We start from the raw sequence: 24,364 nt of genomic DNA, 5'->3' as shown, positions 1-24,364 counted from the left end.
GCCGCGCGTCGATATTTGACACTTAGTAGGAACATGCAAAAATAAAAAGCAAGTAAAAAAAAACCAGCGGATAATGTTTCTGGAGCCCTGATGTCTTGCTGTCTTTTTCCTTTGTAATCTGTTGTCAGTGTCCTTTTGACACATGTTCAGTCACATACAATGAGTGTTTCTTGCGTAATAGCATTGGCTTGCTAAGAAAAATAATCTGATAACATTGAAAAACATATAATTCAGGGCCTGGTTTAAGTTGCAATGACTGAAAACACTTCTGATGAGAGAAGATATGCTTGTAACACCGTTGAAAAGCTTTGCTCTAAATTGCAGTCTACGTAATAATACGCTTGTCAAGTAACTCAGGGAAACGACTGTATCATTCTTTTTCAAATCTGATTCCAAACGGAATAATTTGACGATTTAGCTTCTTAGGAGGAAAACTGGGTTGATGGCTGAAAAAATGCTGCGGCTCATTTTGAAGACAGACTCCGTTATAAATGACAACTTGCGAGGACATCACATAAAATTCAAACGGCAGAAATTAATATGTAAAGCGCGGAGAGCACAGTTGTGGTTCGCGCTATATAAGCTCCCCATAATAATAATAATAATAATAAAAATAAAATACTAAGTTGTATTTGTTTTCTAAGGACCATAATATAATAATGACGTCATTTTACCAGCAAAAATGACTAATACTTCATTTATCCCCGAGTACGCAGTACTAGGGTCCTGCAGACTTTAATTGTGTGTCTGTCTGTCTGTTCGTCTCGACTTAACAGCTTATTGCTGGGAAACTACTGGGCGCAGTTCGTTCAAAAGTTGATACACTAACTTGATAATAGGTCCGATTGATCGTATTAAAACTTCATAATGTTACCTGGGACCTAAATGCCAAATATTCCACAAAAACGACTCTTAACGGCGGGCGCGATTCGCGGTGGGATAGAACAGCCGTTCGGCTGATAAACCGCCCAGCCAGCGACACCACACCAGGCTTTGCGTGCTTTGCGTGCGTGTACCACTGCGCGAGGAGTATAGGCATTTGAGTTCACTGGCGAATGTCAGATTTGTTGGCTTGGAGGAAAGCGTTTCCGACTATGGCCAAAGAGATCCGGGTTCGATTCCCGGCATGGGCGGTCTATTTTTTTTTAAATTCTTGTTTACTATTGTTTATTATGAACGTTTCAATGTTTTATTTTACTGTAATAATTTTTTTAATTGTGTAAAATAAATTTAAAATTTTTTTTTTAATCCAAGTGATCCTGGTGGAAAGCGATTCGTCTATGGCCAAAGTGATCCGGGTTCGATTCCCGGCATGGGCGGTCTATTTTTTTTAATTTTTTTTTAAATTCTTGTTTACTATTGTTTATTATGAACGTTTTAATGTTTTATTTCACTCTAATAATTGTTTTAATTGTGTAAAGTAAATAAATAATTTTTTTTTTTTTTAAATCCAAGTGATCCGGGTTCGATTCCCGGCATGGGCGGTCTATTTTTTTTTTAATTCTTGTTTACTTTTGTTTATTATGAACGTTTTAATGTTTTATCTTACTCCAATAATTTTTTTAATTGTGTAGAATAAATTTTTTTTTTTTTTTTTTTTTAAATCCACGTGCACAAGACAAAAACTTTCATACTGGGGGAGCGAGCCAGTCTGAAGAGTACTCGGGTCCAGCGCCACGTTTTTTATTGTGATTTTGGTTTCACTTTAATTGATGATAGCTGCAACAGACAGTATCGTTATTAAGTCATTTGTTTCAGGCTGCACAGACGGCTACTGGGGCATTGACTGCAGTGAGAAGTGCGGTAACTGCAGTAACAGTGAGGTGTGTGACAAGGTGACGGGACACTGCTCCAGCTGTTCTCCAGGGCTGAAACCACCACTGTGTCGTGCAGGTATTTGCTTCAGGTGTATGCCATATGCATACTGAGAGATGAGTCTGGTTGTTGGCTGATTGGAGAGACTCTAGTGTGTCATATCCGTATAATTGAAAGCAGTCGTTATTTTAGCCGCGCGTCGATATTTGACACTTAGTAGGAACATGCAAAAATAAAAAGCAAGTAAAAAAAAAACCAGCGGATAATGTTTCTGGAGCCCTGATGTCTTGCTGTCTTTTTCCTTTGTAATCTGTTGTCAGTGTCCTTTTGACACATGTTCAGTCACATACAATGAGTGTTTCTTGCGTAATAGCATTGGCTTGCTAAGAAAAATAATCTGATAACATTGAAAAACATATAATTCAGGGCCTGGTTTAAGTTGCAATGACTGAAAACACTTCTGATGAGAGAAGATATGCTTGTAACACCGTTGAAAAGCTTTGCTCTAAATTGCAGTCTACGTAATAATACGCTTGTCAAGTAACTCAGGGAAACGACTGTATCATTCTTTTTCAAATCTGATTCCAAACGGAATAATTTGACGCTTTAGCTTCTTAGGAGGAAAACTGGGTTGATGGCTGAAAAAATGCTGCGGCTCATTTTGAAGACAGACTCCGTTATAAATGACAACTTGCGAGGACATCACATAAAATTCAAACGGCAGAAATTAATATGTAAAGCGCAGAGAGCACAGTTGTGGTTCGCGCTATATAAGCTCCCCATAATAATAATAATAATAATAATAAAAATAAAATACTAAGTTGTATTTGTTTTCTAAGGACCATAATATATAATGACGTCATTTTACCAGCAAAAATGACTAATACTTCATTAAGGCAGTTAAGACTTATTGTTTGACGGTTGAGAGGAACAACTTGACCCTCGAGTAGCTGTTTAAAGACGAGGAAAACGAGCTTTTTGACTTTCTATGTTGACTTTCCAAACTCTGTTCCATTCAAACTGTTTTGACGTTTTTAAGGCCTTTCGAAAAGAAGCAGAGTATGACCGCAGTGGTATTAGATCACGCAAACCAAGGTTTGATCTGCGATAACTTGAACATTATAATCTAACTTTGAATTATAGACGAGGAAAAAATGAAGAGTCATTCTGGGAAATGGAATGGATAACATGAGCACGTGTGATGCTTGTTGAGAGTGTTTGTTATACGCACATTTGATTTTGTCACAAAAACAACATCTTAACTACCAAGCAACGACGAAATAAGCCAGCCAGCCAGTCTAGAAACCAGCATTCAGAAACTATCGCAAACTATCACAAACAACATCTATAACCAACAACCAAAACAAAAGTCAGCACATGTACAGGTGAGGAATGGTGTGGTCTTTTAAAGCCACCCTCCGCCTCCCGTAAACCGTCAGTTTCTGGCCACGGATACTGTCAAGCTATCACATACACAGTTCAAACACCCTTTCGTTTAAAAGGCAGCTGTCGGGTTGTGGCTCTCAAAATCTGTTCCTTAGAATGAGTTATCATGTAACTGAAACTTTACTTAAAAGTTACTTGGTGATTTTGACAGCTTGATAACACAAGTCCGAAGACTTTAGACATGCTACAATGTCTTTAATCGAAGAAAGTTTGCATTCTTGGCCGAGTCAATGCAGCCCGCTCGAAAATTACTTCCCTTGGACGCGTGACGTCAGCCGCGGAATCGGCCGGGTTGAACGGTGCTCTCTTTATGCCGTGTAATGGGCGCAATCGGGTTGTCTAGTCAAGCCCTCAAGCATACTTCACGGGTAGGTGAAGAGAAACTTAGGATGGGGTGACTTCTCCCAGGCCAAAATTTCGCAGTAAAAAACTGAGTTCATAACATGTCTTCCGTCCCCCTCCTGCTTTTGTTCCACTTGAACCCTGTTTTTGTTCAACTTATTGGCAGATATTGTCACGCGTCGAGGAACACAAACACACAAACACACTCACACACAGACACACACAGACACACACAGACACACACACACACACAGTACACACACACGTGTTATCACACATATACACAGACACACACACACACATACGTGTTATCACACACACACACACACACACACACACACACACACACACACACACACACACACACACACACACACACACACACACACACACACACACACACACGATAACCATCACAAACACAGTTTGACAAATTCATCTTTGATTTTTTGCGGCCGAACCCCCCTCCCCCATTTTCCACACTAGATCCACTGTTTCATCTTTGTCTCCGTCTCTCTTCCCTTTATCTTATCTCGTCTATCTACTTGAGTGAGTATTATCATCATCTCTTTCCTAGATTTTCCCACCGACAGAGTTGGCTTTTGTCTTGAATTCAGTACCTCACACGTACACGGTAATTGGTGTGACACCTCAAGCGGACCTTCTTCATAAGTGTACAGTGTCTGCTGACAAGGGACACGAGGGTCTGTGATTGAGCAACTTTATGGTTTAACCGGGTGGACTGGAGGAGCAGCAACAGCATGTGAACCACTTTAGAAATGACTTGTAAAGGTAGTGAGCATGTTGGGCAACAGACACCCCCATCAGAATGCAAATCGAGTTCGAAGCATGCCTTTTTTACACACGTGTGTGGAAAAGCATGTAGATGAATATTTTTAATAGAGGCAAGCGTTTGTGTTGACAGACACTGGGTACCGACGCTTCAAAAGTAGGTCACACGGTATGCCCTCGACAGTCTCCAGACACTCGGTGAAAACGTTTACAGGGATCAATAAATGCATTTTTGTTACAGGGATATAATTTAAAACAGTTGATCACATAATGTCCTGCATTAATCTACAAGTTTTTCAAAACACTTGATCGATTCATATGTGTGATGACCTACATTAGATTAAAAATAGGTCATAGCTGCCCGGAACCCCATTGTAGCGTTGTGTGGCGTTTGAAAATTAATTTAAAGCGTGCATTTTCAAACAAAAGAGTGGAAAGCATGTAGATTGATATATTTCATTAGAGGTAAGCGTATTCATTGACAGACACAGGGACCGACCTTTCAAAAGTAGGTCACACGGTGTGCCCTCGACAGTCTCCAACCATTCTGTCACAGTCACAGGGATCAATAAATGCTTTTTTTGTTTTCACGAGGTAATATCTATAACAGTTAACCAAATAAATTCCGTCAATAGTCTGTGACCTTTTGATTATCTTTGACAAGTTCATCTATCTCATATGACCTATTTTTTGCTGAAATATAGGTCATCACTACCGGGAGCGAAAGACGTTTGCCTCCAAAGAACTATCTTAGAACAAAATATCTACATGTATGCACAGACACAAAACACTTGTATCACTCTAATGAAATATATTAATCTACATGCTTTCCACTCATTTCGTCCTTCACAAGTACAAATGTAAAACCGATTTCAGAAGGTTGTTTAACATCAGATAAGATGGTTAAAGCTAAGCAAAACTTTACATGTACATTTCAAAATCCACATCACATTTGTGTGTGTGTGTGTGTGTGTGTGTGTGTGTGTGTGTGTGTGTGTGTGTGTGTGTGTGTGTGTGTGTGAAAATCTATTTCCATAAGCACATAAAAAAGAAAAAATCTCTTTTTATGAGTACATGTATGCAAAACCAGTTTTTTTTAAATCCCGATCAACATCCAACATAAACAAAATCATGAATTAATGTATTTTGTTAGTGTCAAAAAGAATAAACAAAACACAGTTTTCCAACAAACACTTGAACATAACACTATTTGAATCGTCAGTGTACCAAAGGAATGTTTGTCAACTCACAGAACTTGCAGGTGACGCTAGGATTTGTTACTCTTTCCCACAGTCCCCGCCACAGTTGCAAAGGGCGGTGCACTGAAGACCTGCAGCTCCACATTTGCACCTTGCTTTGCAGCCTTTTTTGCACCCACAGCGAATCAGTTCGTAACAGGAATCTTCAGCCTGGAGCAAAGTGGTCCACAAGGGCTTCCACCCCTCTTTTTCTTCTTTGGTCCAACCCCAGTCCTTTGGAGAAGGTAAAGAGGGAGCATTCTGCAGAGATTGCCCCCATACAAACTCTGCTCGGTAGGCAGCGCGGAGAACATGCTGATGCAGAGCATCGGAGGTGGGAGGAATGTTCTCAATGGAACAGCACTTCTGAGAGAACAAGCGTTGCCTTGCTTCGTGGACTGTTGACGATGTGCTGTTCTCATACATCAAGACAACAAACTGTTCAATCTTGCTGATGCAATCGCTGAAAGGTTTTCTCATTGCAGCAAGTTCAAGGAAAGCTGAAATTGCTTCTGGAAAAGCTGCCCAAGATGTCCATGCTGTTGTCTTGCCTTTTGACGAGAAAAAGTACACGGTGTCACATCCTGTTATTAAATGCATGAAAAACTGGCAGGTCACTGACATTTCCAGGCGGAAGACTACCAGCAATCTTGTGTGCAGCAATGTTGTGAAAATGCTTTCCCGAACCAAATGATACCCACAGCTCATTGCCATGCCACTTTTCAGCAAAATAAATGGCAAGGACAACAACGTCAGTGTCTGCAGTTCGTATTGCGATTCTTCTGTGTCCTTGTGCAATACAGTGTGCAGCATGAAGAAACATGCGTGTGTCCGCTTCTTCTTGACTGCAACTATCAATGGTGGACAGGATAACATCAGGGGGAGAGCAGAGGACTTTTTCTCCACATGTAGCAATGACAACTTTGTCCGTGACCTTCTGGCGATCAGTTCTCTTGCGAGAAACTGGAACAAATCTTCTTTGTTGCCATCGTTTCGAAGGAAGCTCATCCAGTTCGATGGAATTGGTGAAGTTGGAGTCACTTTCCGTCGCTGCCCATGGCAACGTTTCCGCCGTGTAGAGGACTTCAAGCTGTCAGGAAGGTAGATATCCCAGACAACATCCACTCTTGACACGTTTTCCAGCTGAGAAAGCACGTATGGTATAAAGACGAAATCTGCCTACTCCTGAAACGTGCGTGATGTCTTTGGAGATAGAAGCTGAACAATGAAAGCACCATCAAGTATCCTGGCATCAACTTCTGCAAATGCATTCTTTGGTCGAGCAGACGTTTTTGTAACGTGTGTGGAGCTTAGTGAGCACGCTAACAGCAGGTCTTCCTTCAGCTCTGGATTTTCAAGACAAGAAGCTTTTTCCAGTCCATGAAGGATATCCTCAGTTCGAAGGTCAGGCACTTCCATGAAGCCTGTATCATCAGTAGTGGGCAGCTCATCATCAAACTTCTCTCCCCTAGGCTCGTAAACCAAAGAAGAATCACAGCCAACCACACATTCAAGGCAGTGGAGAAGGTCCGACTTTTGGCCTGTCCTCATTTCTCCATTCTTGCTGAGTGCCGGGGGTACTGGTTGATTTTCATGGCGGAAAAACTCGGGCAGATTGCCTTTTCTTGTTTGGCAGGCTATGAACAGTCTTGAAAACAGTGAGCAGTCATTGCGCAGCATGGTAACTGCAGTCTTCTGTGGTGTCTTTTTGCAAAGACTTTCAGGTGGTTTCGGTGCAATGGAGATGTTACTGGTGTTGGTCTTTCCATGAGTCTTTATTTTACAAAGTCGTTGTATTGCTGCTGCCCGACTTCGATCACACTCTGGACTGCTTTCACATCACAGTTTTCGCCCACAACTTTCGTGTCCATAGCATACAGAACCTCACTGTCGTCTTCAAAAGGATTGCCGACTTCTTTAAAAGCTGCAATACGCTTTTCAACATTCATCTTGAAAGTCTTTTGAAATGCATCATGATTGCTCATGATGTTCCAGCTTAGGAGACGCATGTGAAGGTAGTTGCTGCTCAAAGCTCTGCACAATTCGTGCAATCTCTGGTCCAGCCACCATCCACCTTCGCAGTGCCACTGGATTCGTTGTTAGTCCGATCGCACCTCCATCCCCTTTCACCAAGGCATTGCACTGCTCATGTGCGTGGTCAAGTGCAATGGAAGAGAATGGCCGCCGAGTTTTGTTGACGACAAATGCACCCAGATAGAAGGCTTGATACACGGATAGAATCCTTGTCAACAGCTGACACATGTCACGCAGATGCACAGAAAGCCACCGCGCATAGTGTATGTGGTCCAGTGCGAAAAACCATGGAATCAGAACCGGACAAAATCATCAAAGTTTGCAGTCCGAATAGCGTAGACAAGCTGCAGTACGTTCAGTTCAAGCTGCAAAAGCTCTTTTTGTGGTTTCTGTAAAGTGAGAAAGATTTATTAATATTATACACTTGTAACAAAACACTTTCGCCTTAAGAATCTTTGAAAAAAAACATTTACTTTGTGTGTACTTTTCTCGATTTGGGGTAAATATCCTTTTTAGTCAGGTCGTCATTTCCCGATTTTGACCTTAACCCCTCAAAAAATACCTCGGAGAATGTTTTGACTGTTTTGAACTCTGTGATGTCTGTAGATTACAGATCCGACGGATGACACTCTGTCATCCTTGGGCATTTTGATGTATTCAAGATGGCGGACAAGATGGATTCCAGACTGCAAAATAGTCGAAACTGCATGCTATAAACTAGCAGAACTGTATTTATTTGTTTTCCGGGAGATAAAACGGGAGTTAATATGCATAACAACAGTTACATGATTAGCAGACACTATAACCCGAATGGCTGGTCTGTTGGGGGACCGTTAAAACTGGTTAACGGAGCAGGATGATATAGTTTTAGCAATATATTTTGTTCAGTTACAGCTAATGGTTTAAGCTTATATGTGTTGTGGGCTTTGATTACTGTTGCACTTCGCTTGACCTTCATCGCATTTCAAGGTCATATGAATGTCAAATGTTCATTCAAATGATAAAGGATTATACTATTTTTGAAGATAAAATGACGAAATGTGTTCATCTTCTTAAAACTTGCCATGAATAAAAACGTTCACCAACACTGAAGGTCACATGTTTTCAAGGTCAAACAATTTCAAGGTCATATATTTTAATGTCTGTAAAACCATCACTTAGCACGTGCATCACTACAAAGATCACTGTCAAGAAGACGAAGCTGAGATTGTGTGGCCATGTAACAAGAACAGGCGGGCTCTCCAAGACCATCTTACAGGGTATGGTGCGCTGAAAGAGAAGATAGAGAAGACAAATGAACAGAGGGACAGATATCATTACAGAGTGGATTGGGAAATGTTTTGCAACTTCCCAAAAATTGCTCACAGCCGCCAGAGGTGGAGACAGCTTATGAAGCGCTCGTCGTTGAAGTGACCCTACCATCCTGGTGGGTTCCAGAATCAATGAGTGACTTGGTCGGTGAGCAAGCAGATAACAACTTAATCCTGGAAAAGTGGCTGTAATACTAATACCCAGAATAACTTAAAGTTATCTTGTGCTCTTTTTTTAAGAAGATCTAGTCAGGTGAGGAATGTATACATCAGACGAAAGGCCTTGTAAGGTGTCACAGCGCCAAGCGATTCGGCATATGAAATCCCTTTTGACACCATATACACAGTGTTGTGTCAGTTAGTGACGCCCCGAGGAGGTGTATTAGGCGTCATGTCAAGAGGCTAAACCTGATGTACCATGTCTCACATACAAAAGACCTCTATCTCATAACGTAAAGGTCATGGCGACGAACCAGGGATACTGGTTAGTATGCACTTTACCTCGCCGATGACCACACAGGATGATGTGTAGTTTACCACTCCAGATGACCAGGCGGGATGACCACGCTGGTTTACCACACAAGATGACATGGTCATGCAGTGAGTTTCCAGTTTGAGGGCAGCCACCATCGATCCTTTTTTCAATTGCCGAAATTGTAGCGGATGACTATGCCTGATGACCAATAAATGACAACGCCCGATGATTACGCAGGATGTCATGTAGATTACCAGTACGGGTGACCGGTGAGAATTGCCGGTGCGGATGACCAGTGTGGATGACCTGTGCAGATGACCATGAAGGATGACCAGTGCAGATGACCAGTGCGGATTACCGGTGCGGATGTCCAGTGCAGATTGATCATGAAAAATTACCAGTGCGGATGACGAGTGCGAATGATTAGTGCGGATGATCAGTGCAGATTATCATGAACGATGACTAGTGCAGATGACCAGCGCAGATGATCATGAAGGATGACCTGTGCGGATGACCAGTGCAGATGATCATGAAGGATGACCTGTGCGGATGACCAGTGCAGATGATCATGAAGGATGAATAGTGCGGATGACCGATGCGGATGATCACAAAAGGATGACCAGTGCGGATGACCGCAAAGGATGACCAGTGTGGATGGCCGATCCAGATGACCAGTGCGGGTGACCGGTGAAGGTGACTGTTGCACATGCCCAGTGCGGATGACTACGATGGATGACCAGTGCGGATTTGTGCAATTTCCAAGGAGTAGACATCGACATAAGATGGCACACGCACATTGACCGACTGCGCGACCACAGCATGCTGTTGCACATGGTAAATTTCTCCACAGCCACACTTTAGCATGACTTCAGTTGGTGTGGGTTCTACTCCAGGCGGTTTTCTGCCCATCCTACAACCACCCGGAGTCAACTGGATCAAGATTTGGAAGATCCCCGTAGAATTGCAATACAGCCCTTTTCAGATGGACGTTCAGCAATGGGCTGATGTGGGCGGTAGTTTTTGATTTATGTGGACTGGTGCTTGGAGGTTCTAGTTAGCCAGGTTTCATATCTCTCACGTGATATGTTGTTTGAGATTTTGCACCTGTAGCACTCGCTTACAAACTGCAACATTTGCTGAAAGACTTCACCGATTTTCACGCATGGATCTTCTGCAGAGAAATCAAGCACTCCTACGAACACACTGGTTCATGAACAGCTGTCACCAGATGGCATACGCTTCCATCTACAATAGCTCTATCGTCTGATAAACAATCAAATCGGAGAAAACTAGTCTCTCACGATGTTCTTTGATCATCGCCCGCCATTTTGTAAGATCAATTTACAAGTTTTATCTTCGACAGTGAAACCTGTGCTTTGGAACACCATACGCACTAATCGCAAGTCCACGAATAACACAGGTTTCACATCTTCTCAGCCTGGATGTAATTCCATACACACTCATGTGCAAATTGTTTCCATTCAGCAGAATGAAACACGTCAAATGCCTTTGTTTTTTGTCTTGGAAGAGGAGCTCAAGTACGGACACGGACAACACTACAGGCCATACTGTACGTGTCGTCATATTACTCATTACGTTTTCCCGACGTCATGAAGTTATGACGCCATTCTAGCCCTTTTTTCTATGGAATGCCTTTTGTGTCTAAACCAAAAAAATCAACATTTGCTAATTTTCCTATAATTAATTTTTTCTCAATTTGCCCAAGGATTTAAAGATGTCATCCTGCGGATTTGTAAACTTCAGGAGTTAAACTACCCAAAACCATTAAAACATTTTCCGAGGTATTTTTCAAGGGGTTATTGCCCTGCCGTAAGGACTATTTGCTATATTGGAACATATAAAAAACTCTTTGTACAGTGTTCCTTACAACATCAATAATAATGATAATACTTATAATGATATTAATACTACTACTACTACTACTACTACTACTACTACTACTACTACTACTAATAATAATAAAAATTATAATGACAGCTTATATAGCGCGAACCACAGTAATCTATGCTCTCCGCGCTGTACATTGTCTTAGATCAGAACAAAACACTTCAACAACAACCCAAGGAATAGCTTAAAAATTATGAAAAACAAACACTTACAACTGGTCATTTAGATGTAGATTGCTTTCTTACCCCCGAAAAGTTTTTTGTTTGTGTTCAACATGATGCATGTATCTTAGACATTTTGACTCATTTGGCCCGCCATACATTTTGTACCACAGGGCAAGACAATCGACACTGTTACTCATACACAGGCTACAAATGTAAATTAAGAGTACTGTATTGGGTTCATTTTGTTCTAATGAACCTGTTACATTCATATATATTACTGCTGTATGTGTTCTTCGTGTATATGTTTGCAAACATCAGTACGTAATGCGCTAGCAGACGACACACGGTCAAGGTAAAGCTATCGAAACGATGATTGAGCAATGAGTGTAGATCTACTTACCGTTTGGGCTTCACCGCTTCATTTCCCCCCAAAATAACCTGCGCAGGTGTTAGTCTGCATTCACTGCATGGTGCCTGGGTGGTAAAGTGGGTGTCCCAGCCAAATTAAAGGACAAATTGTAGTGCCGTCGAACCGGTCGACGGGTTCAAAACAAAGCGCGCCATTGTGCAAAGAAGGGATGTGCCTGTGACGTAATTACAGTCCGCCGACTTGTGTCATTATTTATTTTGGGAAATTTGAAGGCAAAATTGTACGCATTAAAGGCTTGAAAATATCTTGCATCTGTTAAAATTCGAAACGAGGGACTCATGAAGCACTAGTTCCAATACAACAACTGTCTCGAACTGTCATAGCAAACTGAAATTCGTCCCCAAATTCACTAAGGTTGCAGTCGGTCAGATCAAAGAAGAGAAAATGGGAACGTGGGTCTTGAGAAGATACCACTATCCTAATACTTTACTTTGTGCAAGAATCAATCACGCGTACAGCATTACAGATGTCCAGCTGTAGTCTACATTGTACTGTAAACTTCACAGCGGCCTTATCGGCTTCCTCGAGTGACGTCACAGCAGTCTAACGCTGCGGCGTCTTTCTTGTGCTGACAGAGTTGTCGGTCGCGGATTTTGAGTCGTTTCGGCCTGCCAACTGCTTCGTTTTTTTGCGGATTGTGAGAACTAGCAGAAAGTTTCACGCATTTTAATGGTTTCAAACTAATGATGAAAGTGTCTTCTTCTGGACCAAATCAACAGTCTTTAGTTGAATCAACTCGGAAAACTCTTAAACGCGTTTTTGCACGCGACTCCGCGCATTTTTGAGACCAGGCAACCCGACAGCTGCCCTTTAAACACTTACTGCTGGAGAACACCCTAGGTGCCTTCCATAAAGATCGAGCAAACTTGAAGAGTAGGGGGGAAACGTGTCGTTTTTACATTTAGTCAAGTTTTGACTAAATGTTTTAACATAGAGGGGGAATCGAGACGAGGGTCGTGGTGTATGTGTGTGTGTGTGTGTGTGTGTGTGTGTGTGTGTGTGTGTGTGTGTGTGTGTGTGTGTGTGTGTGTCTTTGCGTGTGTGTTTGTAGAGCGATTCAGAGTAAACTACTTGACCGATCTTTATGAAATGTTACATGAGAGTTCCTGGGTATGATATCCCCAGAATCTTTTTTCATTTTTTCGATAAATGTCTTTTATGACGTCATATCCGGCTTTTTGTAAAAGTTGAGGCGGCACTGTCACACCTTCATTTTTCAATCAAATTGATTGAAATGTTGGCCAAGCAATCTTTGACAAAGGCCAGACTTCGGTATTGCATTTCAGCATGGAGGCTTAAAAATTAATTAATGACTTTGGTCATTACAAATCTGAAAATTGTAATTAAAATTATTTTTTTATAAAACGATCCAAAATTACTTTTATTTTATTTTTCATCATGTTCTGATTCCAAAAACATATAAATATGTTATATTCGGATTAAAAACAAGCTCTGAAAATTAATAACATAACAATTATGATCAAAATTAAATTTCCGAAATCGATTTAAAAACAATTTCATCTTATTTCTTGTTGGTTCCTGATTCCAAAAACATATAGATATGATATGTTTGGATTAAAAACACGCTCAGAAAGTTAAAACGAAGAGAGGCACAGAAAAGCGTGCTATGCAGCACAGCGAAATCGCTACCGCGCTAAACAGACTCGTCACTTTCACTGCCTTTTGCACTTGCGGCGGACTACGGTCAGTGTGAAAAAATGAAGTGCGTTCAGTTTCATTCTGTGAGTTCCACAGCTTGACTAAATGTAGTAATTTCGCCTTACGCGACTTGTTATATTTAGTCAAGTTTTGACTAAATATTTTAACATCGAGGGGGAATCGAAACGAGGGTCGTGGTGTATGTGCGTGTGTGTGTCTGTGTGTGTGTCTGTGTGTGTGTGTGTGTAGAGCGATTCAGACTAAACTACTGGACCGATCTTTATGAAATTTGACATGAGAGTTCCTGGGTATGAAATCCCCGAACGTTTTTTTCATTTTTTTGATAAATGTCTTTGATGACGTCATATCCGGCTTTTCGTGAAAGTTGAGGCGGCACTGTCACGCCCTCATTTTTCAACCAAATTGGTTGAAATTTTGGTCAAGTACTCTTCGACGAAGCCCGGGGTTCGGTATTGCATTTCAGCTTGGTGGCTTAAAAATTAATTAATGACTTTGGTCATTAAAAATCTGAAAATTGTAAAAAAAATTAAAAATTTATAAAACGATCCAAATTTACGTTTATCTTATTCTCCATCATTTGCTGATTCCAAAAACATATCAATATGTTATATTTGGATTAAAAACAAGCTCTGAAAATTAAATATATAAAAATTATTATCAAATGTTTTTTTTCGAAATCAATTTAAAAACACTTTCATCGTATTCCTTGTCGGTTCCTGATTCCAAAAATATATAGATATGATATGTTTGGATTAAAAACACGCTCAGAAAGTTAAAACGAAGAGAGGTACAGAAAAGCGTGCTATCCTTCTTAGCGCAACGAATACCCCGCTCTTCTTGTCAATTCCACGGGCACTGCCTTTGCCACGGGCGGTGGAGTGACGATGCTACGAGTATACGGTCTTGCTGCGTTCAGTTTCATTCTGTGAGTTCGACAGCTACTTGACTAAATATTGTATTTTCGCCTTACGCGACTTGTTAATGTTGTAGCTGTCGTTGTAAAAAAAACGACAGAACAAGCAGTTAAATGTCATTACAAAAAGTACAATCATTGTATCATCCCTCATTTAAGTTTTTTTGTGTTTTCAGAAGAAACCAAAGGCTCGGATGACGGTGCTATTGCTGGTGCTGTGGTGGGCGTTTTGATCATTCTGGCGATTGTTGTTGCAGTTGTTGTGTTTGTTATAAGGTGAGTGGCTTTACGCCTGGGATGTGTGTGATAGGAGAGAGGGGGAGAGCGCCTGTGTGTTTTTCACTGTGTGTGTGTGTGGGGGGGGGAGGGGTTGCTCAGTGGGGATGTGTGTGTCAGTACTGTCTGTGTGTGTCTCTGTGTGTGTGTGTTTGTGTGTGTGTGTGTGTGTGTGTGTGTGGGGAGGGGGGCTCGGTGGGGATGTGTGTGTCAGTACTGTCTGTGTGTGTCTCTGTGTGTTTGTGCGTGTGTGTGTCTGTGTGTGTGTGGGGGGAGAGGTTGCTCGATGGGGATGTGTGTGTGTGTGTGTGTGTGTGTGTGTGTGTGTCTGTCTGTCTGTCTGTCTGTGTCTGTCTGTCTGCCTGTGTCTGTGTGTGCGTGAATGTTTGTACACACTCATGGTGTAATCTCTTCCATATAAAACAATGCCCATAGAAACGTGTCACACAAAGGTAGTTGTATTATTTTATTATTTTCTTCTATTTCTATTCGTTCAGACGAAGACGAAACAAGTCCGCAAATGCAAAAAAGCCAGGCATTGAGGATATCCATGAAAACAACAGCGAACGACCATCACAAGGGGCTGTTTATCAGAACCTGGGTTTGCTCGACGCAGAAAGCGGAGAGACTCAAAGAGCGCCAGATAAGATAGGTTAGTTGTGTATTTTGTTTTATCTACAAGAATCAAGCAACAACAACAACAATAAACTTTCACCCTTTTTTCAATAAGATATTTGATGTAAAACTATTAAACCAACTTCGTCAGACCAATTCATGTAATTTTTCGTCTTCGTCTTCTTCTTACTCTTCTACTATTTTTGTGCAATTCCAATCAACAGTGAAATCTAACATCTCGTTGCTTTTGTACGTGATAACACCAACAACAAGCCTGCATTTCACCAGGATAAACAGCACAGGCATAACAATGACAACTGACAGTATTAAAACAACCATCAATCTTTGAAAAATCTTTGCAAAATTCAAAATAACTTTCACTTTAGGAAGTTTACACTATTACTGTTCCAAAAGTCAGTCTTGACCGAACATGAAATCGCTGGTGATGGAAGTTATTCCAGCAAGGAATGTCCCGACATTTCCACTAAATGATGTGACGCTTGTAGACTGACTATAAGTCTATGTACATTACTGTGATATGTATCGTACAAGTCGTTTAAATACCATCCTATCTCGTATGTACATGCTTCGTACAGAAAGCTCGGACTGGCTTCACCGGAATTAGTAGATTTACATTTTACTCGTATTATTGTTTGTTTGTTTCGTTGTTTGGTTGTTGTTGATGTTTACATTTTGTCCAAGTAACCGTATCTGTGTATGTCAACGCCTCATCATCCAGGGAGCTGTTCTCCATCATGTCCTCTCTCCTGGGCTCGTCCCCCGCTGCCCCCTTACCCACTGCTCACCCACCACAGGATATCCCGGAGTTATTCTCGGAGTTCTTCAAGGACAAGATTGACAAGCTTCGGAAAACACTCGATCAGCAGCCCTTCGTCCCGTCCCCACCCTCCCCTTCCTTCTCCGGCTCCCCCCTCACGTGCTTTCAGCCTGTCACTCAAAACCACGTCAAGCGACTCATCACCAAGACGGCCATCAAGACCTGCGAGCTATATCCCCTGCCAGGCTTCCTCTTCCTCTTCACCAAGTGTCTGGACAAGCTCCTGCCGTCTATCACAGATATCATCAACATATCCCTGGCCACAGGCGTCGTTCCCGACTGCTTCAAGTCTGCCGTTGTCCGCCCACTCATCAAGAAGCCCGGCCTTGACGTCAACGAGTTGAAGAACTACCGTCCTGTGTCCAACCTGCCCTTCCTCTCCAAGCTTCTGGAGCGTATCATCCTGGAGCAGTTGAGCGCCCACCTGTCTCGGAACTCGCTGATGCCAGTGTACCAGTCAGCGTACCGCCCTCACCACAGCACCGAGACGGCGCTCCTGCGAATCACCACGGACCTCCTGAACGCAACAGATAGCGGTCTCGTCTCTGCCCTTGTGCTGCTGGACCTTTCCGCGGCCTTCGACACGATCGACCACCAGCTACTCGTCGATCGCCTCAGTTCCACGTTCGGCATTCACGACACCGCTCTCTCTTGGTTCCGGAACTACCTCCAGAACCGCTCTCAGACTGTCACCACTGATTCGTTCTCTTCTTAGCCTGTCCCTGTCCGCTTCGGCGTCCCACAATGATCTGTCCTCGGCCCTGTCCTTTTCACCCTGTACACCCAACCCCTCTCCCTGGTCATCGAACGCCACGGCCTGAACTACAACTCCTTTGCCGATGACACGCAGCTCCAGAACAGCGCCAAGCCGGAGGACGTTGACGATCTCCTTGGATCCATCTCCAGTTGTTTCACTGACATCAAGAACTGGATGACTGAGAACAAGCTGAAGCTGAACAGTGAGAAGACGGAGGCCCTTCTCGTTGGAACACGACAGAAGATTGCTTCCCTCACTGTGACCGACCTCCAGCTGGATGACGCGACTGTTCCATTCTCCCCTGCTGTCAAGAGCCTTGGCGTCTTTCTCGACTCCACTCTCTCCATGCAGACACACATCTCCTTCATCATCAAGACCTGCTTTTTCCACCTACGACGCATCGCCTCCATCCGTCGCTACCTCACCCACGACGCCTGTGTCAAGCTGGTTGTCTCCCTCATCTTCAGTCGTCTGGACTACTGCAACTCCCTTCTGGCTGGCCTCCCCGCCTCATCCATTCATGGCCTACAACGAGTCCAGAACGCCGCTGCCAGGCTGACGTTGAGGAAGACGAAGCGAGACCACATCACCCCCCTACTTCGCTCCTTGCACTGGCTCCCTGTCAACACCCGAATCTCCTACAAACTGTCCACTCTGGTCTACAAGTGTCTCAACGACTCTGCTCCCGAGTACCTTCAATCCTCCCTGTACCTATACACCCAGCCCTCCGACCGTCCCCTTCGTTCTGCTGCTGACCCTCTCCGCCTCCACATCCCTCGCTCGAAACTCGCATCTGCTGGTCAGCGTGCATTTCCCTCCGCGGGCCCCTCCGTCTGGAACTCCCTGCCGCTTGAGCTTCGCCAGAGCCCCTCTCTTGACGCGTTCAAGAGTAGGTTGAAGACTCAGTTCTTCCCGTAGCTGGCTGCGACTTTCATGCTCGACGTGATGTGTTGTGCCCCAAAAGACATTCTTGTGCTGTGCTCTGTGAGAGGTGTTTTCTTTGTGCTTAATATTATTTTGTTTGGACCTAGCTATTGATGTGTACATTGTTGTTAAACAGTTGTTTGTTGTATGTTTATCAGGGTTTGCTAGTGTGTGATAGGGTTCGTGTCCGTCTGTAGATGTTAGTTTCTTTGTTAGTCCTGTGTTGACAACTCTTCGACAAGCGCTTAGAACTGTACCCACGGAATACGCGCTATATAAGCTTCATATTGATGATACATTTTGACAATCTTTTTCTCAGACAAATCTAAACAAGCCCCATACCCAAAAACTAAGCACCCCCAGATGAAGGGAAAGAAGAAACCAGCATCTACTTCAACGTCCGGCGGCGGACAGGGTTATGTCAACGTCAAATTTAAAAACGACGCTGTCGACCCAAATGTTTGTCTGGAGAAATTACCAACATCAAGCGTGCCAAAAGTCTCAGCCCCAACCCTCCCTCCTGTGGAAGAGGACAACGTGGACGACGTGGACGACGTGGAAGACGACGAGGTGGTGGTGGAAGGGGATCGCAGCTATGACGTAGCCGTGAAAGAGCGCGTGTACTACAATGACGAGGTGTACATGACGTCAGAGGGTGCCGGTCTCAAACTGGACTCTGTGCAGGAGTATTTGCTGAAGAAGCTACGCGGTAACGACATTGATACAGAATACAAGGTTAGAACCGTTTCTGCATGGTTTGGGGGTTATGTGTAGGATTTGGATCCATGGTAACATTTCACAACTCAATGCAAACAAAATCTGTTTTAACTCACTGATTTACTTTATAGTTATTTTCCTGATATCAAAATTACCAACTGCCCAATTGACAATTCAACACAGCAGGCAAATTGAAACTAGTTTTAGTTTTTGTCCTGTTAAATGTTTTTATTTTGTTTAGTATCGTTCAGGTATTCTTTCGTCTTGTAACTAATGATGTTAAGTGAAAATGTTATTTTTATTACACAGAATCTTCCAGTTGGACTGCTAAAGTCCCACGATGTTGGTCTGAAGAAAGAAAACAAAGACAGAAACAGGTTCAAGTCTATCTTGCCTTGTAAGTGTTGCTGTCTACAAACGTCTTTTCACCTGTCTACATTTTACCTTTTTTGTTTGTTGATCCGAGCATCTGTAAAACTAGGTTTTAAATTGATGTTTGTCGTCAGTAAGCGTTGGTTTCACTATTAATAATGACTTGCTAAGTACCCTCGATGAAATGCTCACACACGTCTTTCTCTCTCTCTCTCTCTCTCTCTCTCTCTCTCTCTCTCTCTCTCTCTCTCTCTCTCTCTCTCTCTCTCTCTCTCTCTCTCTCTCTCTCTCTCTCTCTCTCTCTCTCTCTCTCTCTCTCTCTCTCAACGTTTCTCTCTGATTCTCTCTGTTTCTCCCTTCCCCCTTTCACTGCTTGTTCTCCGAACAAAAATTTCCGGTGCAGTTATTCGACGCAGTTGAAAAAAACAAGCACACAGAAGGAATGCGTAAAGAACTAGAAACAATGACAACGAATAATTATGTTTTCTATGGGAATTAGTTTAGAAATGCTTGGCATCAGCCTCTTATATATTTGGCATAATTATTAGGCAAAGAATGTACTACACTGTGAACTGAAGTATTCCACTTTTGAACACATTTTTGTAATCTGATGTGAACGCTGTGTGACGAACTATATTTTCATTTTCATTTTCATTTTCATTACTTTATTGTCCCATTGCTGTGAAATTCGGGTCGCTTCCTCCCAGTGGAAAGCTTGCAGCAACGGAGTCGCACTACCCAGGTGTCTGCGTGTTTTGGTGTATTCAGCCACCTGCATTTATGGCAGAATTACTAATTGGTCTTTTACGTGCCATTGTGGTGACTTGGGGGTGGGGCATGGTTTCCGTCTCTGGTTCTGCACATAAAGTTGACCCGTGTCCGTCCCGGCCCGAATTCGAAACAGCGACCTTCCGATCACAAGTCCAGTCCCTCTACCAAATGAGCTACTCCCCGGTCTTCTTGAGAAAGTAGCGCACATGGTTAACACTGTTTATTGTGTGCTACTTATGCTGGTAGAATCATATAGTATTTCACATAGTGTTCAAAACGGGTTACAAAAGTGTGTTCAAAAGTGTAACAGTGTATGAGACGGCGTACATTATTTCTTTTTATGCCTAACCAGATGATGAAACAAGAGTGGTTCTCCGAGGTCCAGCGGATCCGGGATCTAACGACTATATCAACGGCTGCTACATAAGGGTCAGTATCAGCACCAACTCTGAGAGAGACACGCTTTCTAAATAAATAAATAAATACATAAATATAAATATTTAAAAAATGACCCAAGCGCTGACATTTTTGTGTCATGGTATACGAAATTAAGGAAACTTTATAACATTTGCCAATACGAACATGCCTTTTCTAAAAAGCGGATTAAAAGTGCAGTCTGAAAACATGGAGCATACACAATTAGTTTAATTACATTTAAAATGGGTGTTTCGGTAACCATGCTTTCATTTATTTTAAATTTGATTTTGAACGTCAGGAGTCTAAATCCTGTTGCTCATATCTTCGATACAAAAAATACTCCTCAAACTCGATTGGTAGTTTTTACAAGAAGCCCTTCTTGTTTTTGAACACCTGTGTCATGGCTGACCTGCGTGCCTTTCCAAAACATGGATTATTTAAAGGCACAGTGCAGCTCACAGCCTTCGTTTTGCGTTTTTGTTGCAGCTGAGTGCATTTACAGTTCAAAAATCCTCCTATGGTAGTAAAACAAACCTAAAACTACCCAACGACGACATCTGTGAAGCTCGACAGTTTCTTGTTCACGCGAGTGCATAAATTAACCTAGTTATTACGTTGGTGTTTGGTCGGAGTTCGATTCAACTGAGTGATTCCGGCCTCCATTTTGTTTTACACAAACTCATGATGACGTCTGACATAGTTTGCTTAGTGACGTGTCTTTTTGTGCATGATGTGGTGATCTACCTGATCTAAATTTAGATCCAAAAATAGGTCAAGACCAGCCGGGTCCGAGTACGAAATAAATTCGTAAAAAAATCGCAGTTCTTGACTCTTTGGGTGCAAGTCAATGAAACTTGGTAGTTCTTTTAACTTCTAACGGATAGCTGCCTGAGGTATGACTAAAAGCCCCAGGGGCTCCGTGCACCTGGATTTGACAAGTTCAGTACCTTTAAGTAACCTTCTTATATTTCTTGTGTGCAGGGACATCGTTTCCCGAAGGATTACATCGCTACACAAGGTGAGTGATATTTTCTTTGGCTTTAATGTGTTTCTCAAAATATGGTGTTTCGTTTCAGATAAGCATTGTCGTGTAAAGTATCCATTTGTATTGTTCACAGTGTGCTTAACAAGTATACTGTTTGCTAGTGTTCGTCGTTGGTTTATAGATATGTAGTTTGTAACTTTAATGCCGTAATCACTTTTTTTCAGGCCCGAAGAGAGGCACATTGGGAGATTTCTGGAAGATGGTCTGGCAGAATAAGGTCTCGCACATTGTCATGCTCACCAATCTGAAAGAAAACAAAAAGGTATGTACATCGTTCACGTTTCATTTGAAAACAAAACATGTACAAAAGGGCACACGAACAAAATCAACACAAAAGTAGATCACATAACCTAAGGGAAGTAAGCGCTATATATGCATACGACATGTGTAATGGAGTAAGCGAGACTTTACTCAAAAGTAAACAAAACGAAAACGCAGAAGATCCAGATCAGATGCAAGTGTTACAAAATGCATGCTGGTATTGCGAATGAGCAGCATCAACCCACAAATCGACATTTTAAATTGTAGCAAGTCTGTTGAAAAGCCGGTACAAATTAAGGACTTGAAGGCTCAAAACATGTAGTAAAAAGTGCCGGCTTTCGTTTCCACTACAAAATGAGTAGAACATGTAATAAAAATATTTAAACGTGCATAACACTTAATATGCAAAATTGTACTACTTTGTGTCACGACAGAGAAAGTGCGAGGGATACTGGCCTGCCCTTGGGAAAGAATGGCGCTATGGTTCTGTTGACGTTGCTGGTGTGGAGGAACACCACAAGGCTGATTACGTCATCAGGATCTTTCGAGTTCAGCTGGGGGTAAGAGAAATATTTGAACCTGATATTCCCCAGCATCCACTGTTTTTATTTTTACAAAGGAAGATGCTACGAAGCTACAGTTATTCAACACTATGATTTATTGCCATGACCTCATCAGATGATTTTGTTAAATACCCCTTTCAAATCAAGGTACAGTTAATTTCTACGAAAAGTATGTTCTGCTGCCAAACCAAGAGGCGTGTTAGATTCTTCTGAAATGGTCAACTAGGAAAGCCCAATGGACAGTGTTGTGGAACACCGGCCATGCTTTGTGGTGTATGTATGATCGAGTGTGTACTGGGTACTTATCGTGTATAAGTGCAAGGAAACTGTGACTGTCCGTACTGCTAAAAGTGGCATGACATTTTCTGTTCATTTTTCTTCTCATTTTGGGGGCTATCACTTTTGTCTCTTGGTTGGGACACGAAGTGCTTATGCCGTCTATTCCATCCAAAGTGTGTTATAAGGGAGACAACCCCCAGGATTTTAAATATACAGTGTGTCTAGAATGGTCTGTTTGATTTCAATCTGTTGCGCAATGCTAACATTTATTCAGAGCTAAAGCTATAAGCAAGAATAACGTTCTTGGACATGTGTAGCTGTGTTGTAAGCTTTTACACAGTTGATATTATTTTGTTTAAATCGTAACTTTCACGTTACGTGGAACAAACGGCATTATCTGACTTGCTACTCCGTTTTGGTTTGTACTGCATTTCAAGTTGTTAGCATGTACATAGAATGAAGAAATGTGTTTGCGTATGTGTTTAAAGTACTGTCCGTAACATGTGGTACAGGGAGACAAAGCTCGTCGAGTAGCCCAGTACCACTACACCACGTGGCCAGACCACGATATCCCCAAAAGCACCGCGCTGGTCGATTTCTGGAAGACCGTGAACATGGTACACAAAAGCCAAGAAAAGTCGTCACCTCTACTTGTGCACTGCAGGTGTGTTTAGTGAAGATTTCAATTTCCTCTCGCTCTGTTTTTGTTGCTTTGGTTGTTTTTTTAAATTTTCATTTTAATCTACATTTTGTAACCGCATGTTTGTCTTCCTTTCTTTTTGCTTTCCACTCAACTCCGCATATTCATTGTCGTCGTCCTCGTCATAGTCATCATTTTCCTGCCCAGTCTTCTGCAGTTTTTCTTCTTTCTCCTTTCCCATTTCTCTTCTCCCTTTCTCACATAGGATGGTGTGCACGAGAAAGTGACCAACGTGGTGGGAATCAAGCGCTGGGTCGCATTGGTTGAAATTGAGATTGGTTTGAGATTTCGTCCCATCCGAACCAGTGCTTTGGCCCCACCCACTTGGGGACTTAGTCAGGTCGTCATTTCCCAATTTTGACCTTAACCCCTCAAAAAATACCTCGGAGAATGTTTTGACTGTTTTGAACTCTGTGATGTCTGTAGATTACAGATCCGACGGATGACACTCTGTCATCCTTGGGCATTTTGATGTATTCAAGATGGCGGACAAGATGGATTCCAGACTGCAAAATAGTCAAAACTGCATGCTATAAACTAGCAGAACTGTATTTATTTATGTTTTCCGGGAGATAAAACGGGAGTTAATATGCATAACAACAGTTACATGATTAGCAGACACTATAACCCGAATGGCTGGTCTGTTGAGGGACCGTTAAAACTGGTTAACGGAGCAGGATGATATAGTTAGTTTTAGCAATATATTTTTTCAGTTACAGCTAATGGTTTAAGCTTATATGTGTTGTGGGCTTTGATTACTGTTGCACTTTGCTTGACCTTCATCGCATTTCAAGGTCATATGAATGTCAAATGTTCATTCAAATGATAAAGGATTATACTATTTTTGAAGATAAAATGACGAAATGTGTTCATCTTCTTAAAACTTGCCATGAATAAAAACGTTCACCAACACTGAAGGTCACACGTTTTCAAGGTCAAACAATTTCAAGGTCATATATTTTAATGTCTGCAAAACCATCACTTAGCACGTGCATCACTACAAAGATCACTGTCAAGAAGACGAAGCTGAGATTGTATGGCCATGTAACAAGAACAGGCGGGCTCAAGAGAAGATAGAGAAGACAAATGAACAGAGGGACAGATATCATTACAGAGTGGATTGGGAAATGTTTTGCAACTTCCCAAAAATTGCTCACAGCCGCTAGAGGTGGAGACAGCTTATGAAGCGCTCGTCGTTGAAGTGGCCCTACCATCCTGGTGGGTTCCAGAATCAATGAGTGACTTGGTCGGTGAGCAAGCAGATAACAACTTAATCCTGGAA

The 24,364-nt window shown here is 42.2% G+C and overlaps 1 protein-coding gene across 1 annotated transcript in view; it reads left to right on the top strand.

The window, feature by feature from the left end:
- LOC138965595 (receptor-type tyrosine-protein phosphatase epsilon-like) overlaps positions 1–24,364 on the top strand; it is a 41,097-nt gene that overhangs the window by 75 nt on the left and 16,658 nt on the right. The window contains exons 2-11 of the mRNA XM_070337777.1: positions 1,759–1,893; positions 14,724–14,823; positions 15,321–15,475; positions 18,277–18,692; positions 18,984–19,071; positions 20,170–20,246; positions 21,216–21,252; positions 21,444–21,541; positions 21,975–22,100; positions 22,895–23,046. Of these exons, the coding sequence (XP_070193878.1) occupies positions 1,759–1,893; positions 14,724–14,823; positions 15,321–15,475; positions 18,277–18,692; positions 18,984–19,071; positions 20,170–20,246; positions 21,216–21,252; positions 21,444–21,541; positions 21,975–22,100; positions 22,895–23,046 (1,384 nt within the window). The remainder of the gene's footprint in view (positions 1–1,758; positions 1,894–14,723; positions 14,824–15,320; positions 15,476–18,276; positions 18,693–18,983; positions 19,072–20,169; positions 20,247–21,215; positions 21,253–21,443; positions 21,542–21,974; positions 22,101–22,894; positions 23,047–24,364) is intronic.

Source organism: Littorina saxatilis, linkage group LG4, assembly GCF_037325665.1.
Source record: "Littorina saxatilis isolate snail1 linkage group LG4, US_GU_Lsax_2.0, whole genome shotgun sequence".
NCBI classification, from domain to species: Eukaryota; Metazoa; Mollusca; class Gastropoda; order Littorinimorpha; family Littorinidae; genus Littorina; species Littorina saxatilis.
This window is presented reverse-complemented; position numbering and strand designations above follow the sequence as displayed.